The sequence below is a fragment of the Nyctereutes procyonoides genome, unplaced genomic scaffold, assembly GCF_905146905.1.
Source record: "Nyctereutes procyonoides isolate TBG_1078 unplaced genomic scaffold, NYPRO_anot_genome, whole genome shotgun sequence".
NCBI lineage: Eukaryota > Metazoa > Chordata > Mammalia > Carnivora > Canidae > Nyctereutes > Nyctereutes procyonoides.
In genome coordinates, this window is record NW_026575033.1 from 19965628 (window position 1) to 19991014 (window position 25387).

Sequence of the window (25387 nt, forward strand, 5' to 3'; positions counted from 1 at the left end):
TGTCTTCATGGTCTTTTGTCTGTCTCTTTTTTCCTCAGTTTCCCTCTTTGCCATCAACTTGTCTTCTATGTCACTCACTCGTTCTTCCACCTCGTTAACCCTCGTCGTTAGGACTTCTAGTTTGGATTGCATCTCATTCAATTGATTTTTAATTTCTGCCTGATTGGATCTAAATTCTGCAGTCATGAAGTCTCGTGAGTCCTTAATGCTTTTTTCTAGAGCCACCAGTAGCTGTATAATAGTGCTTCTGAATTGGCTTTCTGACATTGAATTGTAATCCAGATTTTGTAACTCTGTGGGAGAGAGGGCTGTTTCTGATTCTTTCTTTTGAGGTGAGGTTTTCCTTCTAGTCATTTTGCTCAGTGCAGAGTGGCCAAAAACAAGTTGTATTGGGAAAAGGAGAGAAAGAGAGAAAGAAAGAAAAGAGAAATAGAAGAAAAAAAAAGGAAAAAAGAGAAGAAAAAGAGAAAGAAAAAGAAAGAAAGGTGAAAAAAGGGGGTGGGTGGGGGAAGCAATCACAAATCAAAAAGAAAAGAAAAAAGAAAAAAAACCCACGGGGGAGTATCTTCTGATTCTGTAGACTTTAAGCCTCTTGACTTCCCCTGGAACTGGTCGGTCCAGCTGGTCTTCTGGGGGAGGGGCCTGCTGTGCTGATTTTCAGGTGTTAGCACTTGGGGGAGCTGCTCTGCCCCTGCCTGCTGCAGGGCTCAGCGGGTGTTGTTTACCCCGTGGGGCCCCAGGAGGAACAGCCGCAGTTGCTATGGCAACTCTGGAAGCCTGGATTCAGCCTCCGCAGGAACTACGGGGCTCGGGGCTCTCGGCTCTCCGTCCGCAGGGCCTGGAGGCTCCGGGGCGGGGCCGCTGATCTGCTCAGCTCCGGGCAGGAGCGTCCTCGCTGTCCTGGGCCCTCCCGGCCTCTGCCTGTCCCGGGGGAGGCCGGATCCTGGGCTGTGTCCCGGCGCCCTGTGCTCCGGGGCCTGCGCTGGTGGATTCGCGCTCCCGTCGCCCAGCCCCCTCCGCCGGAGCCTCTCCGCCCGAGCCCCTCCGAGCTGCTCCGGGCCCCGCCGTGCGCGCTGCGGCCCTTAGGGAGCTCGGCGCACTCTCCCGGGGCGCAGGTGTCTGTTAGTGTCCCCGGGAGCCCGAGGGCATCCCCGCCCTCCTGGGTCCTGCTCCACCTCCCTGCGAGCCCCTTTCCGCCCGCCCGGGAAGGTTGGTGCAGCTCCTGCTCCTCCGGGACGGGGCTCTCCTGTCCTGGGGACACTCGCCCCGGCTTCAGCCCGGCTCCTCGCGGGGCCCCTCCCCCTCGGAGGCCTTTTGTTCCTTTATTTCTTTTTCCCCGTCTTCCTACCTTGATAGAAGCGCGAACTCTTCTCACTGTAGCGTTCCAGCTGGTCTCTCTTTAAATCTCAGGCCGAATTCGTAGATTTTCAGGATGGTTTGAAGGTTATCTAGGTAATTTGGTGGGGACAGGTGACTTGGGGACCCTACTCTTCCGCCATCTTGTCCCTCCTCCTCTGGTTCTTTTTCTTAAAGATTTATTGTAGAGAGAGTGAGAGAACACACAAACATGGGAGGGGTAGAGGGAGAGAAGCTCAAGGAGACTCCCCACTAGTGCAGAACACAGGGGCTCAATCTCATGATGTGAGCTGAAACCAAGCATTGGTTGCTCAATGGACTGATTCATCCAGGTGTCCCTGGATCTCTAATTCTTTATTAAAAGCATGATGTATTTTGTTTTATTTTTTATTTTTAAGTTTTTAAATTTATTTATGATAGTCACACAGAGAGAGAGAGAGAGAGAGGGCAGAAACACAGGCAGAGGGAGAAGCAGGCTCCATGCACCGGGAGCCCGACGTGGGACTCGGTCCCGGGTCTCCAGAATCGCGCCCTGCGCCAAAGGCAGGCGCCAAACCGCTGCGCCACCCAGGGATCCCCCTGTTTTATTTTTAAATTGAAGTAAAATTGGTATGTAATATATGCTTTAGGTGTATAACATTATATAAAATCTGTATTCATTACAAAGTGATCACCTCTGAAAGTCTAGTTATCATCCACTACCATACATTTGACACCCTTCTCAATTTGATCCCTCCCAACCCTCTGCCCTCTGGTAACCACCAATCTATTCTTTGTGTCTATAATTTTTCTTTTCTTTTCTCATTTGTTTTGTTTTCTTTTTAGATTCCACATATGAGTGAAGTCATGTTTTTTTTTTGTCTTTCTCCTCCTGACTCACTTCACTAAACACTATCAAGTTCATCCATTCATGTTTTTGCAAATAGCTAATTGCAATCCTTTATATAGCTTACTAGCATTCCACTGGTGTGTGTGTGCTGCTTTATTCATTTGTCTATCAATGGGCACTTAGGTTGCTTCCATATCTTGGCTATTGTAAACAATGCTGCAATCAACATAAGGGTGATATATCTTTTTGATTTAGTGTTTTCATATTCTTTGGATAAATACCCAGAAGTGGAATAGCTGGGTCATATGGTAGTATTATTCTTAATGTTTTGAGAAATATTCATATTGTTTTCCACAGTGACTGCATCAATTTATGTTCCCACCAACAGTGCATGAAGGTTCCCTTTTCCCACATCTGCTCCAACACTTTTTTTTTTTTTTAAATAATAGCCAGTCTAACCAGTGATAGGCGACAGCTCATTGTGGTTTTGATTTGCATTTCCCTAATAAATAGTGATGCTGAATAAGCATGATGTGTTTTTGCCTCTGGGGAACACTGCCATCCTCATATAAAAGAAAGGAGTTTCAACATCACTAATTCTCCTTTTCTTTCTTTCTTTCTTTTTTTTTTTAAAGATTTATTTATTTATTTATTCATGATAGAGAGAGAGAGAGAGAGAGGCAGAGACACAGGCAGGCTCCATGCCAAGAGCCCGATGCAGGACTGGATCCTGGGACTCCAGGATCCCGCCCAGGGCCAAAGGCAGGCGCCAAACCGCTGAGTCACCCAGGGATCCCCTAATTCTCCTTTTCTAAGAGAAGAGGTAATGAAAAGTGAACATGAGAAATTGCTCATCTTGATAGCTATAAAATGAGATTGATAGAAGTACTCTCAGATGAAAGTTTGAGTAGTTTGGGGGATTAAAAACAATTTTCAGGGGATCCCTGGGTGGCTCAGCAGTTTAGCACCTGCCTGGGGTCCCGGGCCTGATCCTGGAGTCCCGGGATCGAGTCCCACATCAGGCTCCCTGCATGGAGCCTGCTTCTCCCTCTGCCTGTGTCTCTGCCTGTCTCTCATGAATAGATAAATAAAATCTTATAAAAAAAAAGAAAAACAATTTACAGATGTGATACTATACACAGAAAACCATTAAGACTCCACCCAAAATCTGTTGGAATAAATGAATTCCGTAAAATTGCAGGATACAAAATTAATGCACAGAAATCAGTTGCATTTCTATACATTAATAATGAAGTTGCAGAAAGAGAAATTAAAAAAAAAAACAATTCCATTTAGAATTATACCAAAAAGACTAAAATACCTAGGAATAAATTTAACCAAGGAGAAGACCTAAACTCTGAGAACTATAAAACATTGATGAGAGAAATTGAGGATGACACTAACAAATAAAAGATATCCCATGCTCATGGATTGGAAGAATTAATCTTGTTAGAATATCCATACTCCTCAAAACAGTATATGGATTCAACACAATCTATTAAAATACCAATGACATTTTTCATAGAACTAGAATACTAAAATTTATATAGAACCACAAAAGACCTCAAATAGTCAAAGCAATCTTGAGAAAGAGAAACCTGGAACTATCACAATCCCAGATTTCAAGATATACTACAAAGCTGTAATCAAAATAGTAAGATACTGGCACAAAATAGACACATAGACAAATGGAACAGAATAGAGAGCCCAGAAATAAACTCATGATTATATGGTCAATCTGTGACAAAGGAGGAAAGAATATACAATAGGGAAGACAGTCTCTTGAATAAATGGTATTAGGAGAAACTGGACAGCTACATGCAGAAGAATGAAACTGGACCACTTACACCATACACAAAAATAAAATCAAAATGGATATCAGAAAGGGAGACAGAACATGGAAGACTCCTAACTCTGGGAAACGAACTAGGGGTGGTAGAAGGGGAGGAGGGCGGGGGGTGGGGGTGACTGGGTGGTGGGCACTGAGGGGGGCACTTGACGGGATGAGCACAGGGTGTTATTCTGTATGTTGGCAAATTGAACACCAATAAAAAATAAATTTATTATACAAAAAAATATGGATTAAAGGCCTAGATGTGAGACCTGAAACAATAAAGCTCCTAGGAGAAAACATAGGAAGTAATTTCTTTGATATTGGGCATAGCAACATTTTTCTAGGTATGTCTCCAGGTAGGGAAAACAGAAGCAAAAATAAACAATCGGGACTACACCAAATAAAAAGCTTTTGCACAGCAAAGGAAATCATCAACAACACAAAAAGGCAACCTACTTAATGACAGAAGATATTTGTGAATGATATATGTGATAAAGATACTACATAAAATGATATATAAAGAACTTATATAACTCTACAGCAACCACCCCCCAAACAATCCCATTAAAAAATGGACAGAGGACCTGAATAGACATTTTTCTACATAAGACATACAGATGGCCAACAGACCCATGAAAAGATGCTCGTCTCTAATTACTAGGGGAATTCAAATCAAAACCACAATGAGGTATTACCTTACACCTGTCAGAATGGCTAGAACCAGAAAGACAAGAAACAAATGTTAGAGAGGCTGTGGAGAAAAAGGAATGTTTGTTCACTGTTGGTGGGAATGTAAATGGGTATAGCCATTGTGGAAAACATTATGAGTTTCCTAAAAAAACTAAAGATAGAAATACCATGTGATCTAGTAATTTTACTATTTGCCCAAAGAAAATGAAAACATGAATTCGAAAAGCTATATGCACCCCTCTGTTTATTGCATTAATTACAACAGCCAACGTATGGAGGCAACTGAAGTGTCCACCAATAGATGAATGGATAAAGAATGGATAAAAAGAGGTTTTATTCTCTCTCTTTACACACACACACACACACACACACAGTTTACTCAGTTGTAAGAAAAAGATGAGATCTTGTCATTTATGACAACATGGATGGACACAGAAGGCATTATGCTAAGTGAGATAACTCAGGCAGGGAAAGACAAATATCATATGATTCACTCATGTAGAATCTATATCTTTTCTAGAATTTCATATAAGTGAAATCAATCATAAGGTATATAGTCTTTTGTCTCTGGATTTTTTTTTTAAAGATTTTATTTATTTATTGATGAGAGATACAGAGAGAGAGAGAGAAGCAGAGACACAGGCAGAGGCAGAAGCAGGCTCCATGCAGGGAGTCCGATGTGGGACTCGATCCCGGGACTCTAGGATCATGCCCTGGGCCAAAGGCAAGCGCTAAACCGCTGAGCCACCCAGGGATCCCCTGTCTCTGGCTTCTTAAATGTAATGCCATGTTTTGGGGATTCACTTATGGGTGAGATGATAGAAAATATTTATTGGTTTCTATTCCTGGTTCCTGGCATAGAGCTCCTGAAACCCTTGTAATTTTCTAAGTGATAAGCACACTAGGAGAATTTTTCATTTTATCGAGGTGACTCTTGGTAGGTTTCTGGATGGGGGCTAGTCACCAGAAGGCCCTGATAAGAAGCTTGGAATTTTCAGGTTCCCTTTGACCCCCCCACTTCTCCAGAGAAAGGAGAGAGACTGAAAACATTGTTAATAATCGATCATGCTGGGATCCCTGGGTGGCACAGCAGTTTAGCGCCTGCCTTTGGCCCAGGGCGCGATCCTGGAGACTCGGGATCGAATCCCACATTGGGCTCCCGGTGCATGGAGCCTGCTTCTCCCTCTGCCTGTGTCTCTGCCTCTCTCTCTCTCTCTGTGTGACTATCATAAATAAATAAAAATAAAAATAAAAATCGATCATGCTTACATGAGAAGGCCTCTGTAAAATCCCAATAGTTAGGGGTTTAGAGAGCTCCCAGGCTGAACTCATCCACACCAGGAGTTAGCACACCCCAACTCCACAGTGACAGATGCTCCTACATTCCGGATCCTTCTAAGACCTTGCTCTATATCTCTTCACCTGGCAGTTCACCTGTATCCTGAGTTTTGTGAGCTGCTCTTGCAAATTATTCAAACCCAAGGAGGGGTTTAGTGAGAAGCACAAGTGATAACCTGGGTTTCCACTGGCATCTGAAGTTGAAGGGAAGGAGTCCTGTGGGATTGAGTCCTTAGCCTGTGGTAGCTGACACTCTCCAGGTTGTGTTAGAATTGAGTTCAATTGTAGGACACCCAGCTGGTGTCACAGAGAATTGCTTGTTGTGGACTAAAACCCTCCATACCTTTGGTGACCAGAGGTGTCAGAAGTGTTCAGTGTGAAAGTAAAAATGACACACTGCAAAGAAACACAATAGGGAGGAGTTGGATGTTTCCCTGCACAGAAAAGAAAAAAAAAACTGAGTTTTTTCATTTTATCCATGTTGCATTATTCAGTATTTTGTTCCTTCTTATTGCTGAGTAGTGGTCCATTGTATGACTATGTCACTTTTGTTTATCTACACATCAGTTGGTGGAAATTTAGGTTATTTTCTGCATAGGGCTATTATGAATAAAGATGCTATAAACATTTGTGTGCATGCTTTCATTTCTCTTGGGGAAATATATAGAAGAGTAATTGCTGGGTCATATGGTAAGTGCAAGTTTAACTTTATAAGAAACTGTTTTCTTAAATAGCTATATTATTTTCTATTGCTACCAGTGGTATATGAGAGTTCCAGTTCCTTGCCAAACCTTAGTATTGTCTATCTTTTAAGTATTTGTTGGTTTAGTGGGTACATAGTGAGTGGTATTTCATTGTGATTTTAATTGCATTTTCCTGATGACTAAGGATGTTAGGTATCTTCCCATGTGCTTATTTTTAGTTTCCTGTATCTTCTTTGAAGTTCTTTTTTTTTTTTTTTTTTTTTTTTTTTTTTGCACACTGGAAAAATTTGAGTTGTAAGAGTGCTTCTGGTGAAAGTTCTTTATTATATATGCTTTGCAAATATTTTCTCCTACTCTGTAGTTTGCTTTCTGAGTTTTCTAAAGTGTCTTTTGAAAGCAAACGGTTTTAATTTTGATGAAATCCAGTGTATTGTATCTTTTATAGTTTGTGCTGTCTCCTATTTAACAAAACTTTCCCTAACATGAAATCACTAAGATTTTTCTTCTATGTTTTCTTCTAGAGGTTTTATACTTTGGGTTCTTATGTTTAGGTCTACATTCTCTTTTGAGTTTTGTTTTTTTGTACAAGGGGTGAGTTAAGGGTCATGGTTAACATTTTCTATGTGGACATCCAGTTGTCCCTGTACTTGTATTAGTTGAAAAGATTATACTTTTACTCCATTGAGTTGTCTTGGAAACTTTGTGGAAAATCAAGTGACTGTAGAGGCCTGAGTGTATTTCTGGCATTTCTACTGCATTCCATTGATTTCTTTATCTTTCTTTCCACCAATGCCACCCACACTGTCTTGATTACTACCATGGCTTTATAATACATCTTGATATCAAGTAGTATGAGTCTGCCAACTTTGTTCTGTTTCAAAATTGTTTTGCCTCTCTAGATTGTTTGTGTTTCCATTTAAATTTTAGAATCTGATTGTCCATTTCTTTTTTAAAAAGATTTATTCATGAGAGAGAGAGAGAGAGAGAGAGAGAGAGAGAGAGGCAGAGACACAGGCAGAGGGAGAAGGAGGCTTCAAGCAAGAAGCCTGATGTGGGACTCTATCCCAGGACTCTGGGATCATGCCCTGGGCCAAAGGCAGAGGCTCAACTGCTGAGCCACCCAGGTGTCCCTGATTGTCAATTTCTATAGAAAAACCTTTTTGGCTTTAGGGATTTCGATTGGAATGAGATTGAATAGATTAACTTGGAAAGAATAGACATCTTAACAATTTAGGGTCATCTGATCCATAAGCATCTTATCTCTCTCCATTTATTTAGGATTTCTTTAATATCTCTCAGCAATATTTTGTATTTGTCCACAGAATGTTTTTGCCGGAACCTCCTAGCTTCTGAATCCAAGGGTTTATTTCAGTCCCAATCCTACTAGACCTCTTCAGTGCCAACATTGGACCATTACCCCTTTTTTTAGTCTCTTTCCTCCCCAGACTTTGTGTCCTCACCCTGCTTTTGTCTTTTGGATAGCCCCATCCTGCTATCCCACAGGTGCTCTCACTGTTTCACAGGAACCCAATCAACTATGCTCCAGGTGGCTGCAGTTAAATGGTCAGCTAAGTTGGTGATGATCTGTTCTGAAATTTTCTCTTGGATCTTTTAGAGAATGGTCTGCCTTTCCTCCAACAATTGTGGGATGATGATATTTTAAAAAGTGTCTTTAAAGAGATGTCATTCTTGGGCAGCCCGCGTGGCTCAGCAGTTTAGCATCCCCTTCCCCAAGGTGTGATCCTGGAGACCCGGGATCGAGTCCCACATCGGGCTCCCTGCATGGAGCCTGCTTCTCCCTTTGCCTGAGTCTCTGCCTCTCTCTGTGTGTCTCTCATGAATAAATAAAATCTTTAAAAAAAAAAAGTCATTCTAGGAGTGGGTGAGTTTGGAGATGGGGGTAATTGCTATGTTGGAAAACCTAGCAGTTTTGCAGGATTTCCTACCCAGCATCTCAGCCTAGACCTCTCCACAGTTTTCTTGAGTCACTATTTTTTAACAACGCCCATTTATTAAAAAACACACACACTGAAATTTACATAACACAAATCATTTTAAAGTGAACAGCTTTGTGGTCTCTCCCCATTCCCCCCTACTCCTAGCTCCTGGTAACCACCAATCTGTGTCCATTTCTCTGTGGATTTATCTATTATGGATATTTCATAGGGAATCATACCATATGTGTGACCTTTTGTGGCTGGTGTTCACTTAGCAAAATGGCTTGGAGGTTCTTGAGTCTTTTTAAAACTGTTCTATCTTGTTAAACTGTTCTCTGTTATTTAATGGGAATCCCTGGTTACCCAGCCTGTCCGATGAAGCTTTAGTACATAATTGACAACATTAACAGTAATATGCCAACAGCAGTGTTGTCTTAGGGACAGTGTTGGGTGCTGTCTGTTGGTTCTTCCAGAATTGGCCTTAAGTGCAAAGTTACACAACTACACTTGACATTTCATCAAGAAAAAAAAAAAAAAACAAAAAACAGAATATTCCAAACTAACTTCCTTATTAGCAAGATGCTACCATACATTCGATGCCTTTAGGAAAAAAGCAGAGAAAGATAGGAAGAAACGGACAGTTGAGAGCCAGCTCTGGAAGCTCTCAGACCTGTGCAGGAGATATAAAAATTGTCTCAGTCTCCATGCTTAAAGCCGGGCTCAAACAGTGATTAAAGCGGCACCTTTTGTGGGACCGTCCACTGCACTAGGTTCCCTAAAGTGTGGCTCCTGTGCGCCGCTTTAGGGACAACCAGAGCAAACCTTCCAGCATTCCGGACAGGGCACACGCTCACCTGCAGGGTGCCTGGAACACGGGTTCCGAGGGAAGCCACTGTTTATTCCGTGGGCATAAACAGCCGGACCGCCGGAGGAGGAGTCCAGGTGGCCACGAAGCCGCGGTGCGGAAAGGGAACTCACCTGCTCTCGGGACAGCAGTGGGTGCTTACAGCCTTCAGCCTGCACGCCCTGGTTCACTAAGCGCAGCCAACCGCACTTTCCTAGTGTGCCCTCCTCCGTGCGCTGTGAACGTCCACAGACTAGTCCCAGCCGCCACGCAGCCTGGACCTAGCAGCCGGCTCCCCACCCTCCTCAAGGGCGCCGGTCTGACTCGGGAGCAGGAGGCCTCTGTCGCGGCCGAGACTCCGCGGAGCAGCCTTCACCGAAACAAGGATCTCCAGCTGGCCCCGCCCCCGGCCCCGCCCCCTGGCGCCCATTGGCTGATTCGATTGACGCCGCGGCCCCGCGGCCCCGCAGCCCCGCGTGCTTCATTGGCTGCGGCGGCGGCGGCGGCGGCGGCGGCGGCTGGCAGTGAGAGCGCAGACGCGTCCCCCGCTCCGCTGTTGGCGAAGAGCGGCCCAGCCGTGCCCCAGGAGCTGCGGCTGCCCTCGAGCCAGAGAACTCAGCCCGCGTTCAGAGGTGAGGGCCGCGGGGCCGGGGCGGCGCAGCCCGCGGGCGCCTGGTTTCCCGGAGGGGCCGGGGCCCGGGGCCGGGGCCGGGCCGGGGGACGAGGGCCACCGTGGGCGAGAGAGGGGCGCGGACTCGGCAGCCGGGGCCTCGAGTCCGCCGACCAGCGTCAGCCCTGACCAGACGCGCGAGAGCCCCTGGTAGCTCACCCGGTCTTTCAGCTGCATCCTCCGTTTTTGCGAATTGGACCACCGAGAGCGGCCCGGTCCGTGGTGGTTGGGTGCGGGCTGAGCGCCTCCGGTGCGGTCGTCCCTGGCCGGGCGTGACCCTCGGGTGGCGGGGACGGGCCTGCTGAGGGAGAGCCCGTTTAGCGAGGGAGGGTGCGCGGCCCTCACCTCTCAGGGGGCCCGGGCGTCGGGCACGCGGGACCCCTGGGAGTGGGCGGGCGGGCGGGCGGGGCCGCGCCGGGCTGGAGACGACTGCGCTTGCGCAGGGCGCTCCCGCCTCCTGAGTGGAGAGCCAGTTTGTGGGGAGAGGTGGGGTTGCCTCTTCTGAATCGGCTTTGTGGATTCTGGGTTTGGCTGGGTTTTCAGAAATCATATTGTTCTTTGCCCTGCACATGGGAACACAGAGGAAAGACACTCTCACCCAACCCAGTTCTGGTCGATTAGAACTTGGAGCTAGTGTCTCAGTTCTGCTCCTCAGTTTCCTAAAGCTTGGCTTTCGGTAACCATACGTTGAAAATATGTTCTCCGTGTTTTTCACTTTCAGACAAAAGAGAATGTGATTCTCGTGAAGTGGTTGTGGGAAGCTTTTATGGTAACGATCTCTTAAAAAATGGGATTATTTCTCAAAGCCAGTACTCATTGAGATATTTTCTGTTTGTAAGATGTGATCTCACTTTCCAAAATGAGATGTTCATTTAGTGAATTGATAACGTTATCACAAATGTTGACTTGTTGCTTTTTTGTCACTTAGAACAAAAACAAAAACTCAAGGAACGGATATTACAAAGAAAAACGTTTTTTGCATATAAACAGGAAAATCATATATCCAGGTGAGGTCAAATTTTCTCATTTCAGATCTATAAAATTAGATCATCTAATAAAAATGTCGTGGGAACCACAGTTGTAACGTGACTTAAAATTTTCAGGGTGCCTGGGATGCTCAGGTAAGCATCCCACTCTTGATTTCGGCTCAGGTCATAGTCTCAGCGTCCTGAGATCAATCCCCCACTTCAGGCTCTCCCCTCTGTGGGGAGTTTGCTTGTCTCCCTCTCCCTCTGCCCTTCACCCTGCCTGTTCTTTCTTTCTCTTAAGTAAATCTCTAAAAAATTTTCTAGTAGCCATATTTGAAAAGTCTATTTATTTAACAGAATATGTTAGTTATTTAAGAGAGAGCTGGGCGTGGGGGTGGGCAGAGGGAGAGGGACTCCTCACTGAGCATGGAGCCTGAGGTGGGGCTCAATTCCAGGACCTTGAGATAATGACCTGAGTTTATCTAAGCCACCCAGGTGCCCTCTGGAACGTCTTTTTAAAAGATGAATTGTGATAACATTTAATCCAGTACATCCCATGTTATAGTTTAACATGTAATTCTTGAAAGTTATTGAGATATTTTACTATTTTGTGTGTGTGTGTGGTGCTGAGTTTTCAAAATCAGTGTCTGTATTTTACACTTTCATACGTCAATTTGGACTAGCCACATTTCAAGTGTTCAGTAGCCATACCTTCTTGGATAGCACAGCATTTCCTGTGTAAATTAATTCAGACTCTCAGATGAAACAATTTTAAAGCAAAGTGTATATATTAAATCATTGACTTATGGTCTATGCAGCGCTACAAAGGTCAGTCTTAATTTAGCAAGGTTTATACTCAGTATGTTTCGGGGGCTGGGACATGGATGGTTATTCTTTGGGAGGTGGCTTCCCCAAAATATTTAGAGATTATTTGTTTTAGTCTCAGCCCTGGATAGGAATATCTAGGTGTTACTGTGGTAAAATTTTAAAAGTAGTACATAGTTGTGGCAAAAGAAAACCCCGTGAAGGTATATAAAGCAGAAGATCAAAAGGTCCCCTCTAGAGATAACTGTTAGTAACAACCTTTAGGCCCTTTCTGTGCATTCTAAGGGCACTGGCTTTAGAATGATAAGGACTGAACTCTGTAAGTCTGCTACTATAGCTGTGTAACCTCAGGGGAGTTACATGGCCTCGTAGAGTCCATTTAACTTCTATTAAAAATGGATAATTGTGTTTCTTGGGGATTAAATGAGATACAGAATGCATTGTGCTATGCCTGGTATATGGAGAGAACCCCAGTAAATGGTAGCTGTTATTTCCTGATCTCTCAGTGGCTTTACACACAGAGTACTGGTTCTTGAGTTACTCTATTCTGGTTTCTTCCGTTTCTCCAAACCGTTATTGCTATATGTTGTCTTTGTAAATACTTAATACCCTTCCTCATGGTTGAAGGTGGTCAGATGGTGCTTATATTTAGGAGGTACAGATGCCAGGACTTGGTGATGCTGGATTAGGTATGGATGGGACATCTATAGATTTGATAACTACTATGGTTATGTAAGAGAAAATCATTATTTTTTGAACAATGAAGCATTTAGGGTTTAAGGGTAATCATGTATATATCTGGAAAGATTCAGGGAGAAAAAATTGCATATACTCCACACATACACATGTTTAGAAACAATGCAAATGATAACATAAATGGGATAAAGGTTAACACTATGCAAATTTGGGTAAATAGCATATGAATATTCTTCGAACTATTTATAATTTTGTAACTCTATGTAAGTTTGGCATTATTTCCAAATTTTAACTTTACACTAATGAGTTACTTTACATGCTTTACATTTTCTTTTACAAATCTCACATTCCTCATTTAAAACAAAGACAATCCTAGATTTTTTGTTTGAATAAGTGACTGGATAGTGATACCATATATCAAGATGGGGAAGACCAAGGGAGGAATGGGGGAATCAGGAGCTCTCTTTTGGCCATGCTAAGTTTGAAATACCAAAAGGACATCAAAGTGGAAATGCCGAGTCGTTATGTGTCTGAAGGGTTGGGTTGAGATTGGGACTAGAGAGTTAAACTTGGGAATTATCAGATTGTAGATATTTATTTAAAACTTTGAAGTGTGATAAGACTACTGAAGAGTGATTTAGAATAGTCAAGTAAGACCGAGCATAACTCTCAATTACTTACTTAAATAAGGAATTCAGCTGGATCGTGGGGTTTATAATACTCTTATACACAATGGGAAGAAAAGAAAATTCTGAAATTCTTCTGGTTTTACCAAGAAATCTCACAAGTACTGTATTCATTTCAGAAAACGCATGTCAACTTAAATATTGTTATTTGAGCAGTAAATTGTTAGACAACCAATCAGAGTTGCAGCTTTTCAAAATTAAATCATTCTATTTTACAATCTCTAGTGTGGGTATTTTGAGATTCATATATTTAGATAACTCTTGTGAGGTCACGTTTTATCGTAAGATAGAATGGGACAATGCACTTTTAGATAACTCTCCATACTGGGCGGTGAATCAGGTAGATACTCTCCTTACCCTGAAATTTTTTTAGCTAGCAGTTAAAAAGTAAAAAAGTTAGCCAACAGTTTCAAGACTAAGCATTAGGCTTCTGTTAGCACAGAAAAGGAGGAGTCCCTGAGAAATATAAAACTGAAAATTTAAAAAGCAGATGAAAAATTTAAAATTTGAATGCAGCTTTGAGCCCTAGCGAAGTTAGGAAGAAAGACAGACTCAACAGAAGTGGACCACTGAGGTAGGAGGAAAAGGAGAAGAGCTGGTGTTTGGTAGCAAAGTGAAGAAAGTGCTGCTTAAAGGTTCAGGAGGGTGGAAACAGAATTGACCCTTGAATGTAGAAACATGGAAGCAGATGACATTAGGAATCTCCAGTAGAGGGCTGAGGACACGTTCCTAATAGGCATGGGGAATATGACAACATGGGGACAGTGTACAGGTACATACTTTTGAGGACTTTTGCTATAAATATAAAGCAAAGAGAAGGCAGGGGCTGAAAGGGAATATGGGGCTTAAGGGCTTTAAGATGAGATATCATAGTGTTTATATGCTGATGGGAGTGATGTAGTAGAGGGGCAAGTTAATGATGCAAAGAATGAGCAAATCATCACAGGAACAAAGATCCTGAGTAGGAGGTTTTTTCTCCCCCTCATTAAGTTTTTTTTTAATGGGTCTCAAAATTCTGTGAAAGATTTTAGATACGTTCTTGACATTGAAGCCCTTGTTATCACCAAAAGAGCCTCACTCAAAGCTTCATGGTGCATTTGGACAGACTACTTCAATTGTAACAGTGACTGGAGCAAAGATGACCACCATGCCAGGTTTAAGAACACCAGTCTCCACTCTGCCCACAGGAACAGTACCAATACCACCAATTTTGTAGACGTCCTAGAGAGGCAGGCACAAGGGCTTATCTGTTGGACAAGTTGGTGGCAGAATGCAATCCAGAGCTTCAAGCAGTGTGGTTCCACTGCCATTCCCATCTTTATGGGTGACTTTCCATCCCTTGGACCAAGGCATGTTAGCACTTGACTCCAGCATTTTGCACCATTCCACCAGAAATTGGCACACATGCTACTGTGTTGGGGTTGTAGCCAATTTTCTTAATGTAGGTGCGTACTTCCTTAATAATTTCCTCATATTTCTCTTGGCTGTAGGGTGGCTTAGTGGAATCCATTTTGTTAACACTAACAGTTGTTTTACACCAGGTTTGTAAGCCAGAAGGGCATGCTCACAGGTCTGCCCATTCTTGGAGATACCTGCTTTAAATTCATCAACACCAGCAGCAATAATCAGGAAAGCACAGCCAGCCTGAGATGTAATGATGTTTTTGATAAAATCTCTGTGTCCTGGGGCATCAATTATGGTCACGTAATACTTGCTGGTCTCAAATTTCCACAGGGAGATATCAATAGTGATACCACGTTCACATTCAGCTTTCAGTTTATCCAAGACCCAGGCATACTTGAAAGAGCCCTTTCCCACCTCAGTAGCCTGCTTCTCAAATTTTTCAATCTTTTGTTGATCCCACTGCTTTGGTAGATCAGATGACCAGTAGTGGTAGACTTGCCTGAATCTATGTGTCCAATGACGACGCTGATGTGAGTTTTTTCCTTTCCGTTTTGGTTTAGGTTTAGTGGTGGTTTTCATGACCCCTGTATTCTGGTGGCAAACCTGTTGTGGAAAAGCCTGAGTAGGAGTTCTTTATAAATTTTGAAATGAACTCCTTTTCAGATATGTATTTCATAAATAACTTCTCTCATTTAGATTTTTTTCTCTCAAAACAAAACAAAAAAACTGAGAGAGCGTACATGTGTCTGAGTGGGGATGGGGGGCAGAGGGAGACCGAGAATCTTTTACAAGCCCAGTGCAGAACCCAGTATGAAACTAAGGTGAGACTCTGACTCATACCCTCAAATCATGACCTGAGCTAAAATCAAGAGTCTGACACTTAACCGACTGAGCCACCCAGGCACCCCACCTTTCCATTTGTTGATGGTTTCCTTTGCTGTGCAAAGGCTTTTTTTAGTTTGATGTAGTCCTAGTTATTTTTACTTTTGTTTCCCTTGCCTGAGGAGACCCATCCAGCAAAATATGGCTAAGGCTGATGTCTGGGAGTTTATTGCCTCTCTTTCTTTTTACAAGTTTTATGGTTTCATTAGGTCTTTAATGCATTTTGAGTTTATTTTTGTGTATTGTGTGAGAAATTAGTCCAGTTTCATTCTTTTGCATTGGGCTGTACAGTTTTTCCCAAACAATTTATGTGTAGAGGGCTAAATTTTTTTCAATGGAGGTCTGTTACTAAGTACTTAAAACTAATTACAGAAAATGTTGCCTAATAAGGGTTTTGAGGATTTGAGTGACTAGGAAGAATGATTTGGAATGAGGTTATCATATGTTTATGTACACTGTGTGGGGAGGGTGTTAAGACTTTTAAAAATAAATCTTTAAATTCCTCACCTCTCTTGTTTATTAACTCATCCTGTAATGAAGAAAAAGGACAAACGTCAGCTCCATTCTTGCCTCAATTTAATATTACAAAGTCAGATGATTGTTAATATTCTCTCATTCCTCCTCACCAAAGAGAAATCTTCCTTAGTATGTGGTTAAACTTTTTTTCATTTTTTACTTTTTAAAGTAGTACAGGCCAGAAAGTGATGAACTCTGAAGGCCAGATCCAGGAAGAGACAAAAGTTCTGAAATTCAAAACAAAAATGGTAAGAAATGGACATAGCCCTCATAAACTGTCCTCTTTCCCCCTTCCCCTTCCAAAACTCTTAAGAATGAGTTCTGAAATACTGATTTGTCTTAAATCATTGTTTTAGGCTGGTAAAGAAAATGTCAGTAGACTTCCTGTGAACAAAAATAATATAACTATGGGGAAAAATTGTATTCCTTTAAGACCTTCTAATGAATTAGCCAATTTAACAATGATAACTGACACACATAATTTGGAGGATAATAATCACACAAGACAGTCGGTACCAATTGAAGATGGCCCTCAAAGTCAACACATGACATTGAGCCAAATGTTTCATCTTAAAAACAACAGTAAAAAGAAACAAATATCTACAGAAAAACCAAAGCAAGATGCTAACATGCCTAAGAAGCTTGTGCTTGGGTCTTACAATGGTCAAATTGTTAAATCTAGGATTAATTCATTTAGAAAGCCCCTACCAGTCAGAGATGAGAGTTCTGTAGCAACAAAGAAACTTTCAGCTACTATCCCTAAAGCCCCAGAGCCTCTGCCCGCAGACACCAGCAGTTTGACAGTAAAAAGTCCTAGAGCCCCAAACGGGATGACCACCACTCGACCTGTGAGCACTGCCTCTCAGGACAGACGGCTGGTGCGGCCTCCTATCAGAAGTCACTGCAACAGTGCTCAGGACCCTGTGAAGCAAGGCATCAGGAGAACTGCCAGTGTTACAATCCGGAAAGGGCCTCAGGAGAAGGAATTACTGCAGTCAAACACAGTTTCATCTAGTGCCAAAACCAGTTCTCAGGATGTGGAGAGAAAGACGACAGTGTCAAGAAGCCTGATGTCCAAAATTGTAGCCAGACCTGCTTCATCTTTTAACACCAGACTGATCCAGAAGTCAAAAAGCATTGATCCTTGCAGACACTCTGTAGCAAAAGCAACTATTGATAGATCAATTCAGCCCAAAGAAACAGCAGAAGAGAGAAAGTAAGTGGATGTAATTTTATTAGCTTAATTTTCAGTAGAGTACTTATAAATTTGGTTTATACACTCCTTGAACGTATTAGAATTTGTATGTGGATTCTCCTCTGTCATACGCAGACCAACAGAAGCAAATTTATGTGCGGGACAATATGAGCTAAGTTACTGTGTTTGTGTTTCATTAAGTTGTTGTAATATAATCTGCAGTGCTTAATACCATTAGGAAATATTTTATAATCTCTCCATTTAAAAATGCATTCTTAGGGTCTTTGATCATATTACCAACATTGATATGTTCGGGATTTTTCTTTGAACTTGTGAACTTACCTGTGTGCCACTAGTGTGGAGCTACTCAAAGACCAGAGTTATTTTTTAACTTCTCTGACAGAATTCTATCATCAGTATCACAGTGATGCTTATATCCTGCTTCTCACTATAGAGCTCGTCTGAGTGAGTGGAAAGCTAGCAAAAGAAAAATGCTAAAAAGACCTCCTAGCTCAGGAGTTACCCAGTCTGAGCCCGAAGAGCGAAATGAAATATCATCTGAGTCCTTCTGGACTACCATGGTAGAAGAAGATGAGCAAAGATTATTTACTGAAAAAGTGAACAAGACATTTTCTGAATGCCTAAATCTGATTAATGAGGTACAGTCCTTATATTTGTGTAGTAGATTGTAGTTTGTAAGTTATCTTATAAATGTTATCTCACTAAATTAATTACATTGTCACTCTTTTGACCATATAATGCGTTAGTGGTGTTCTGTAGACCTATTGTGAGATTCCCTTTAGCCTAAAATGGACTGCATTTTCATTGAGTTCATATAAATACATCAAAGGAATAATAAGATTTTTTTTTACCTTTTTTTTTTTTTAACTTAGAAATTCTGCATTCCTCTAAGATGTTAATATAGAATGGGCTGGGATGGATATTTACTCTGACACCTCTATTTTTTTACACTCCTTCAGCATATTTACATATTATTTTTTTCCACTCATTACATACTTTACCGAAGACAGGCAACATAAAGTAGTGATTCATTATCACAGATTACATTCAAGTTAACAAAATTCTTGCAAACAAAATTCCATTAATCTAAACCAGCATCATCATGGTCTTAAACTTATTGTAGAGATTCACTATTTGGATCAAAATCCTACAGAGTGGGATGCCTGGGTGGCTCAGCGGTTGAGCTTCTGCCTTTGGCTCAGGGTGTGATCCTGGAGACCTGGGATTGAGTCCCATATCGGACTCCCTGCATGGAGCCTGACTCTCCCTCTGCCTGTCTCCGCCTCTCTCTCTCTGTGTGTCTCATGAATAAATAAATAATCATTTAAAAACAAAACAAAACAAAACCCTGCAGAGTATACTAACTCCAGACTTTATTTCCTGACTACTCTTTGATCTTGCTTTGGTCACCCATGGTGTTTGAGATCCATAGTAAGACTGAATATACGGAATATGATTTCAAACCTTACTCTGGCTTCATGAGCATCCTTAAGCTTTTTGTGATTTTTGAGGACCAGTGAAAATTAGAATTGGAGTTTCCCTGATTATATCCTTATTTCTGTTCAGTTGGGGTTTGTCATTGATTACTGGGAAGTTTTCAGCCCTACCATTGAATTGTATATAGCTCTTACTTACATAAACCATTACAGATTGATTTTAACCTTAATATCAAGATCTGACAAAGACAGTTTTTAAAAACCTGCAAGCTATTCCCCCTCAAACATTTGGTAGGTGCAGAAATTCTACATCAAGTATTAAATGGAGTCCCACAATCTATAAAAGGATAATCGTCAAACTAAGTAAAGTGTTAGTCATTTTTGACTATTATTTTTCTCAATTAGAATTTCATTTTTTTCCTGCTTTGTACTTAGGATTAATATGCTTCTTGCTAACCAGAGTAAGTTTACAGTAGGGAAGAGAACACTGAATTTTTTATGAATGATTTTTCTATCCACTTTTTCTCTTGTTATCATTGATCTTGATTATAGTAAGCTTAATTGTTCATAGTTTGGAGGCTAAAGGGTATCACTCACTTCACTACTTGCTATTTTAGGGATGCCCAAAAGAAGAAATATTAGTCATACTCAATGACCTGATTAAAGATATTCCAGATGCTAAAAAACTTGTTAAATATTGGATATGCCTTGCACATATTGAACCACTCACAAGTCCTATTGAAAATATCATCACAATCTATGAGAAAGCTATTTTGGCAGGGGCTCAGGTAAGATTAAGACTTACTGATCTTTGTTAACACAGTGTAAAGGATTGAGTTATTTTGGAGCATATCACAATGTAACTTAATAAAATTGTGATTACATATGTAGTAGTAATGAATGTTTAAAAACCACAATGATCACATATTATAAAAGCTGTTTCTCCACCTTCTAAAACTTGCCCGTGAACTAGTGATAATCAGACCTTAGAAGATGGATATATGCTGAAATGTACATTTAATGAAACCTGCTGTGAGAAATGTTAGCACAACATGTCATTTCACACATTTCATAATTAAGAAATCTGGGAAATTGAATTTTTAATATTAAAATTTATTTAATGGATATAATGCAAGTGGAATTAAATTAACTTTTAAAATATTAGGTTCTGTGGCTTTATGAGAGAAGTCTTTCACTTGAAGAGCATTTCTTAATATTCTCACATTTTTATGCTATATGTTTGGTCCTGTCCACACATAGAAAATGACAATAAACTAGTTTCTCTGACTTACTAGACCCATAGTGATTTGATACCATACCTCTCACCTCTTCCTACTGTTGCTACCAAAGGCTCTGGGTACAGAATAAATTGTATCTAGGTTTTTTGGTTTGGTTGGGGTTTTTGTTTTTATGGGCAAATGTTTCTAAAATGCATTTCCTTTTGACCAAGTTTCTCAAAAATGCATTTTTGGAGATTATGTGCAGAGAGTTTTAAAAAATTATTTTCTTTAGCCTTGAAGAAAGGTCTACTCATTTTGGTCTCAGCAAAGCCAAAAAATGCTATTTGACCTTGCACTTGAATCAAAAATCAAATATTCAGCAGATACTCTCTCAATGGCTATTTTGTATAAAACACTTGCTGAAGGGTAATTGTATTTGACAGAATCCCACCTGGAAAAGGGTGTGAGGTTAGCTAGGATGCATAATTGGAGCCAAGGATTCACATAGAAAGCAGAGTGTAAAGAGAAATATGTGACACTGGAACAGAATATTGAAAACAAGGATGAAAATTAGCCAAGAAAGTGGAAAGCAGGAGTGAGTGGTCCAGGACTATGTTCTAGAACTAAGAATATGAGCCAGACTTCCTTTTTATATAATATCTTGAACATGTTACGTTAGTAATCATGGTAGTACAGAGGAACATAGTAAGTGCTTATATGTTTTGGCATATAAGGGACACAGTGAACTGTTGATTTTTGAATGAGTGAATGTTATGCTGGTCAACCTTGAGCTCTTCAGAGATGCATAATAGTATGTGAAAAAAACACATAACCATAGGCTTGAATGTAGGAGAAAAGAAGTAAACTTTATATTAAATTCATTTTAAACTTGTATTATCAGCTCTTTAAATATTGTTAGTTTGCTACTTGTCCATTAATTTTGCTAATATCAAACAAGCAGTTAATAGTTACCAGAGGCTTAAGAAAAATTGTGGGGGAAAATTTTAATCTGATAATTCTATTCCTTCTGGGGTTTTTTTCTATAAATTAAAAGAGTCATTTTCAAAAATTCAAGTGGCAAAACAAGTATTCTGAGAAAAGAAACATGGTCTAAGAACTGCCTTGTTATAAAGTATGAAATAGAATCACTGTTTTTAGTATTTTTGACTTGCACAACTGAGTTACTGTCTGAGAATATAAAACGTATTTTTTCATTAAAAAATTAAGCCTATCGAAGAAATGCGACATGTAATTGCAGATATTTTAACAATGAAGAGTCAAGAAAAAGTCAAATATGGTAAGTTTTTAATTTTTTCCAGTGAATTATGATTTTATTAAATTTCTCTGAATATTTTTCTTTTTTTAAACTTTTAAACAAGTTTGTAGGATGTTTCTCTCCTCTTACATCTGTGGGCATACCTCTGAGATTCAGTGGCTTTATGTAGTGTAAGAACTTTTAGTTAGGATGTCTGGTTCAAAACTCAAATTTATCTTTGAGTGTCTATGAAAGTTACCTTACCTCTCTAGGCCTTAATTCCCTTTGTTAAAATGAGGCAGTTTGGGTAGCCCCAGTGGCGCAGCGGTTTAGCGCTGCCTGCAGCCCGGGGCGTGATCCTGGAGACCCTGGATCGAGTCCCAGGTCAGGCTCTCTGTATGATGCCTGCTTCTCCCTCTGCCTGTGTCTCTGCCTCTCTCTCTGTCTCTATGAATAAATAAATAAAATCTTAAAAAAATAAATAAATAAAAATAAAATGAAGCAGTTTGATTAGATGACCTCTAAAATTTTACCTATTAAATTCTATCATCTCTTCTGTGCTCTAGAGAAGCTCATTAAAGAATTCTCTTTGCTAGGGATAGTAGATAGAGGGAAGAAGGTCACTTAGCTGTCAGGTATATGAATGTAAAATTTTTCTAGATTCACGTATATCCTATAACTGAAACATCTCTTGGTGAAAATCTCTAATAGATATAAATGTCTTTTCAGCTTGCTGGATTTCTCAAGATGTCTCAGGTATTTCACCTAGCATGTTTTATTTTGAACTCACTGTCCTTCCCTCATTGCTTCTCCATACCATCATCTCTTCTCCCAAAAAAAGAAAAGGAAAAAAAAGAAAATCCTCTGCCATTGAAGAGACCTAAGCAAGAAATGTTAGAAGAGATGCCCTTGTTCCGAATGCACATGCATTCATTTGTTAAGCCCTAAATTAGAAATAACTTACAAATCAGGCTCTTTCTTCTCACTGCTTACCTCTCTACCACCTTGCATAGAGACAACCACAGCCTTACTGTCTTTTATTGTCTTTTCATCACAGATCATTCCTTTTCATTCTTTGCCATTCTAAACCATCCTTTATAGAGGTCAAATCTGATTGTATCTCTATTTCTGCAGTGAAGATTTTTTTAAATCAAAATTCTTGCATGTAAAGTTCATTATAATTCAATCCAGCACTTTCTACCTATCTGAACTCATCATCTCCTCTCCAGATTCCCACCTTGCTATTTACTGTATATTCAAAGTATGCTGGCCTGTTAATGTTGTCTTAATAGGCCCATTTCCTTTTTTTTTTTTTAATTTTTTTTTTTTATTTATTTACAATAGTCATACAGAGAGAGAGAGAGAGGCAGAGACACAGGCAGAGGGAGAAGCAGGCTCCATGCACCGGGAGCCTGACGTGGGATTCGATCCCGGGTCTCCAGGATTGAGCCCTGGGCCAAAGGCAGGCGCCAAACCGCTGCGCCACCCAGGGATCCCGGCCCATTTCCTTTTAAGCTTTATAACCAAGATTGTCTTCCTTGGTCTTGTCAAGTACTTGTTTCTTAAGAGCCAGCCTAAATGTGATTTGTGAAGCTTTCTCTAGCCCTCTCCCTGTCCCCCAAGCAAAGGTAGCTGTTACATTTTATGGGTTCCATAGCCCTTTGTTCTTATGTCAACTAAATAGAATTTTTCTCATTTTAATTACTTTCAAGCATGTCTCTTCCATGGAATGTGAACTTAACAGGGATGATTTCATTCTTATATCTGTATCTATAATCCCAACCCATAGGTGGTAGTGAATATTTAATAATTTGTCAGCAGTATTGGCTTAGGAAAAGTAATGGTTAGGAGATGGCAGTTTGGTTCTTCTGTTTTGAAAACCTGACCAACTATGAATAACTGTAATGTCTTCTGATTTTGCTCTTTAAATTTGATCAACAGCTTAATCTGTTAATGTATTTCTATAGGAGAAAGTGTTGAGGCTTGTGCAACCAAGGAATACATCCAGGATGTCAGCAGTGAAGATATAGGTGTTAATCTAGAGTCAGGAAAACCAGAAACGGAAAAGAAACCTAGAAATGTGGTATTTCAAGATGATGAAAAAGAGCAAGATGACAAAACAAAATATCTAACCAATGATGTTAAAACCCCCAGTGCAGAAACTGGAGGGAGTTGCTTAATTAAATATAATGTGTCTACTACACCATACCTACAAAGGTAAACTTTCAAAATGTACGTTGTGATTTGTTTTTATGTTTAGGAAGAATAAATGCGATACCTAAACTTTAGCTTCCAATTAGAACTACTGTTAATAAAAAGGTTTTAAATAAATCAGTATCACTGGGACACGTCACCTCTTCTTTTTTTCTTTTGAGAGAGAGAAAGAGTGTACAAGTTGGGGACAAGAGGCAGAGAGAGAGAGAATCTTAAGCAGGCACCACACCCAGCACAGAGCCCTCTTACAGTCGATCTCACACCCTGAGATCATGACCTGAGCCGAAATTAAGAGTAAAATGCTTAATTGAGTGAGCCATCCAGGCACCCCTGGACACTTCACCTTTTAAAATACTGTATTTGCTTTGCTTTTTCCCTAAGTATTACCATTTTGTAAAAGAAAACTGGCATCATTTTACTTTAATGTCTGTATGCTATTGATAATAGTAGGTCTTGGAATTGAGCAATTAGCCAATTGTACAGATATCCAAGAGTCTACTGTAATGACAAATAGAGAAACCAGTTCCTAACTGGTTCTTTTTTTTTTTTTTAAGACAGGCAATCACATGATTGCAACTTACAAGTTATAGTATGATAAATGATATTGGAGAATAAAGTGAAAATGTTAACGTTTTTTAACTATGGGAATGATTTTGTGTCTTTTTAGTATAAAAAAGAAGATACAGTTTGACAATACAGATTCTACATTTAAAGAGCTAAAGTTTCTAACACCAGTTAGACGTTCTCAACGTATTCAAGAGAAAACTTCTAAATTGCCAGATATGTTAAAAGACCATTATCCATGTGTGTCTTCACTGGAGCAGTTAACAGAGTTGGGAGGTGAAACTGATGCTTTTGTATGCCGTCCTAACACAGCCCTATGCCCGATGTACTCAGAGACTGGAACAGCACAAGAGAAATAAAGCAACGATCAGTAATGGGACTTTTATTGTTCTGGGGTTTTTGTTTGCTTGTTGTGGCTTTGTCTCTTAGAAGTTGGCCAAGTACCTAAGTATTCATGGCAGTAAGCTCTTTTACTGATGTTCACATTATAGCAGGAGTTGCCTTGTCAATCTCAGCAGAGGGAGTTACTAAGAAAGTTAAATTTTGTCAAGTAGTTCAAACCTGTTTATATTCAAGGAGCATAGTGATCATAATGTTGGCTTCACTTTTAATAGTCTTAAATTGTTAGCTATTAAATGTAAGTAAATGTACATCATCAGAAAAGGTATTCTAGGTAAAATTTATATATTTATCTGGACATGTTCTTAAAATTTAGAATATACATGCCAGCCTTTAAACAGAATACTGACTCTACTATTAAGTCTTGTCCGTTAAAACAGGATAGTTATGTACAATTAAGTCTTCTCTCCACACATAAATATCACGTGTAAAATTGCCTTATAAGTCTCCAAACTATCCTCTATCAATTTTATAGTTTCAAAGAGTCAGTAGTTTCAAAACTGTGTAATATAAATGTGCTTGAAAATCCTAGTCTTTTGTTCACTCATTCCATTTGTATAATGGCACCTGTCTTTGGTTCTATTGTCTTATGCTCTCGAGAAGATTTTTATTCTTTTATAAACTGTGTACCTAATGTTGATTAAATATATATCTGTATAGTGATGTTTCAGTGACATTTATTTCAACAAATACGAAATGCAGTTTACAGTGAATAAATTTGAACCTTTCTTTTGAAATACATTATGTTGGATTTGACTTGGGGTTTTTAATAACCAAATTTTTCAAAAGGAAATACCATTAAGCACATATTTATCAATCTATCTAAAGGTTTATCTTAATTTTTAATTTTTACCTTAAATTTTTTTTCATGCTTTGTATAAATGGTGCAAAATGTGCCATTTTA

General features: G+C 40.2%; 2 protein-coding genes across 2 annotated transcripts in view; one reads left to right on the plus strand and one right to left on the minus strand.

Moving 5' to 3' along the window:
• VPS36 (vacuolar protein sorting 36 homolog) overlaps positions 1–9881 on the minus strand; it is a 50054-nt gene extending 40173 nt beyond the window's left edge. The window contains exon 1 of the mRNA XM_055317482.1: positions 9667–9881. The gene's annotated coding sequence lies outside the window, so the exon portion shown is untranslated. The remainder of the gene's footprint in view (positions 1–9666) is intronic.
• CKAP2 (cytoskeleton associated protein 2) overlaps positions 1–25140 on the plus strand; it is a 35373-nt gene extending 10233 nt beyond the window's left edge. Inside the window, exons 2-11 of the mRNA XM_055317341.1 lie at positions 9494–10164; positions 11131–11209; positions 16349–16427; positions 16536–17395; positions 17829–18033; positions 19449–19619; positions 21279–21348; positions 22036–22062; positions 23274–23523; positions 24188–25140. Coding sequence (XP_055173316.1) covers positions 9494–10164; positions 11131–11209; positions 16349–16427; positions 16536–17395; positions 17829–18033; positions 19449–19619; positions 21279–21348; positions 22036–22062; positions 23274–23523; positions 24188–24443 — 2668 coding nt within the window. The 3' untranslated portion in view covers positions 24444–25140. The remainder of the gene's footprint in view (positions 1–9493; positions 10165–11130; positions 11210–16348; positions 16428–16535; positions 17396–17828; positions 18034–19448; positions 19620–21278; positions 21349–22035; positions 22063–23273; positions 23524–24187) is intronic.
• The last annotated feature ends 247 nt before the right edge of the window (positions 25141–25387 follow it).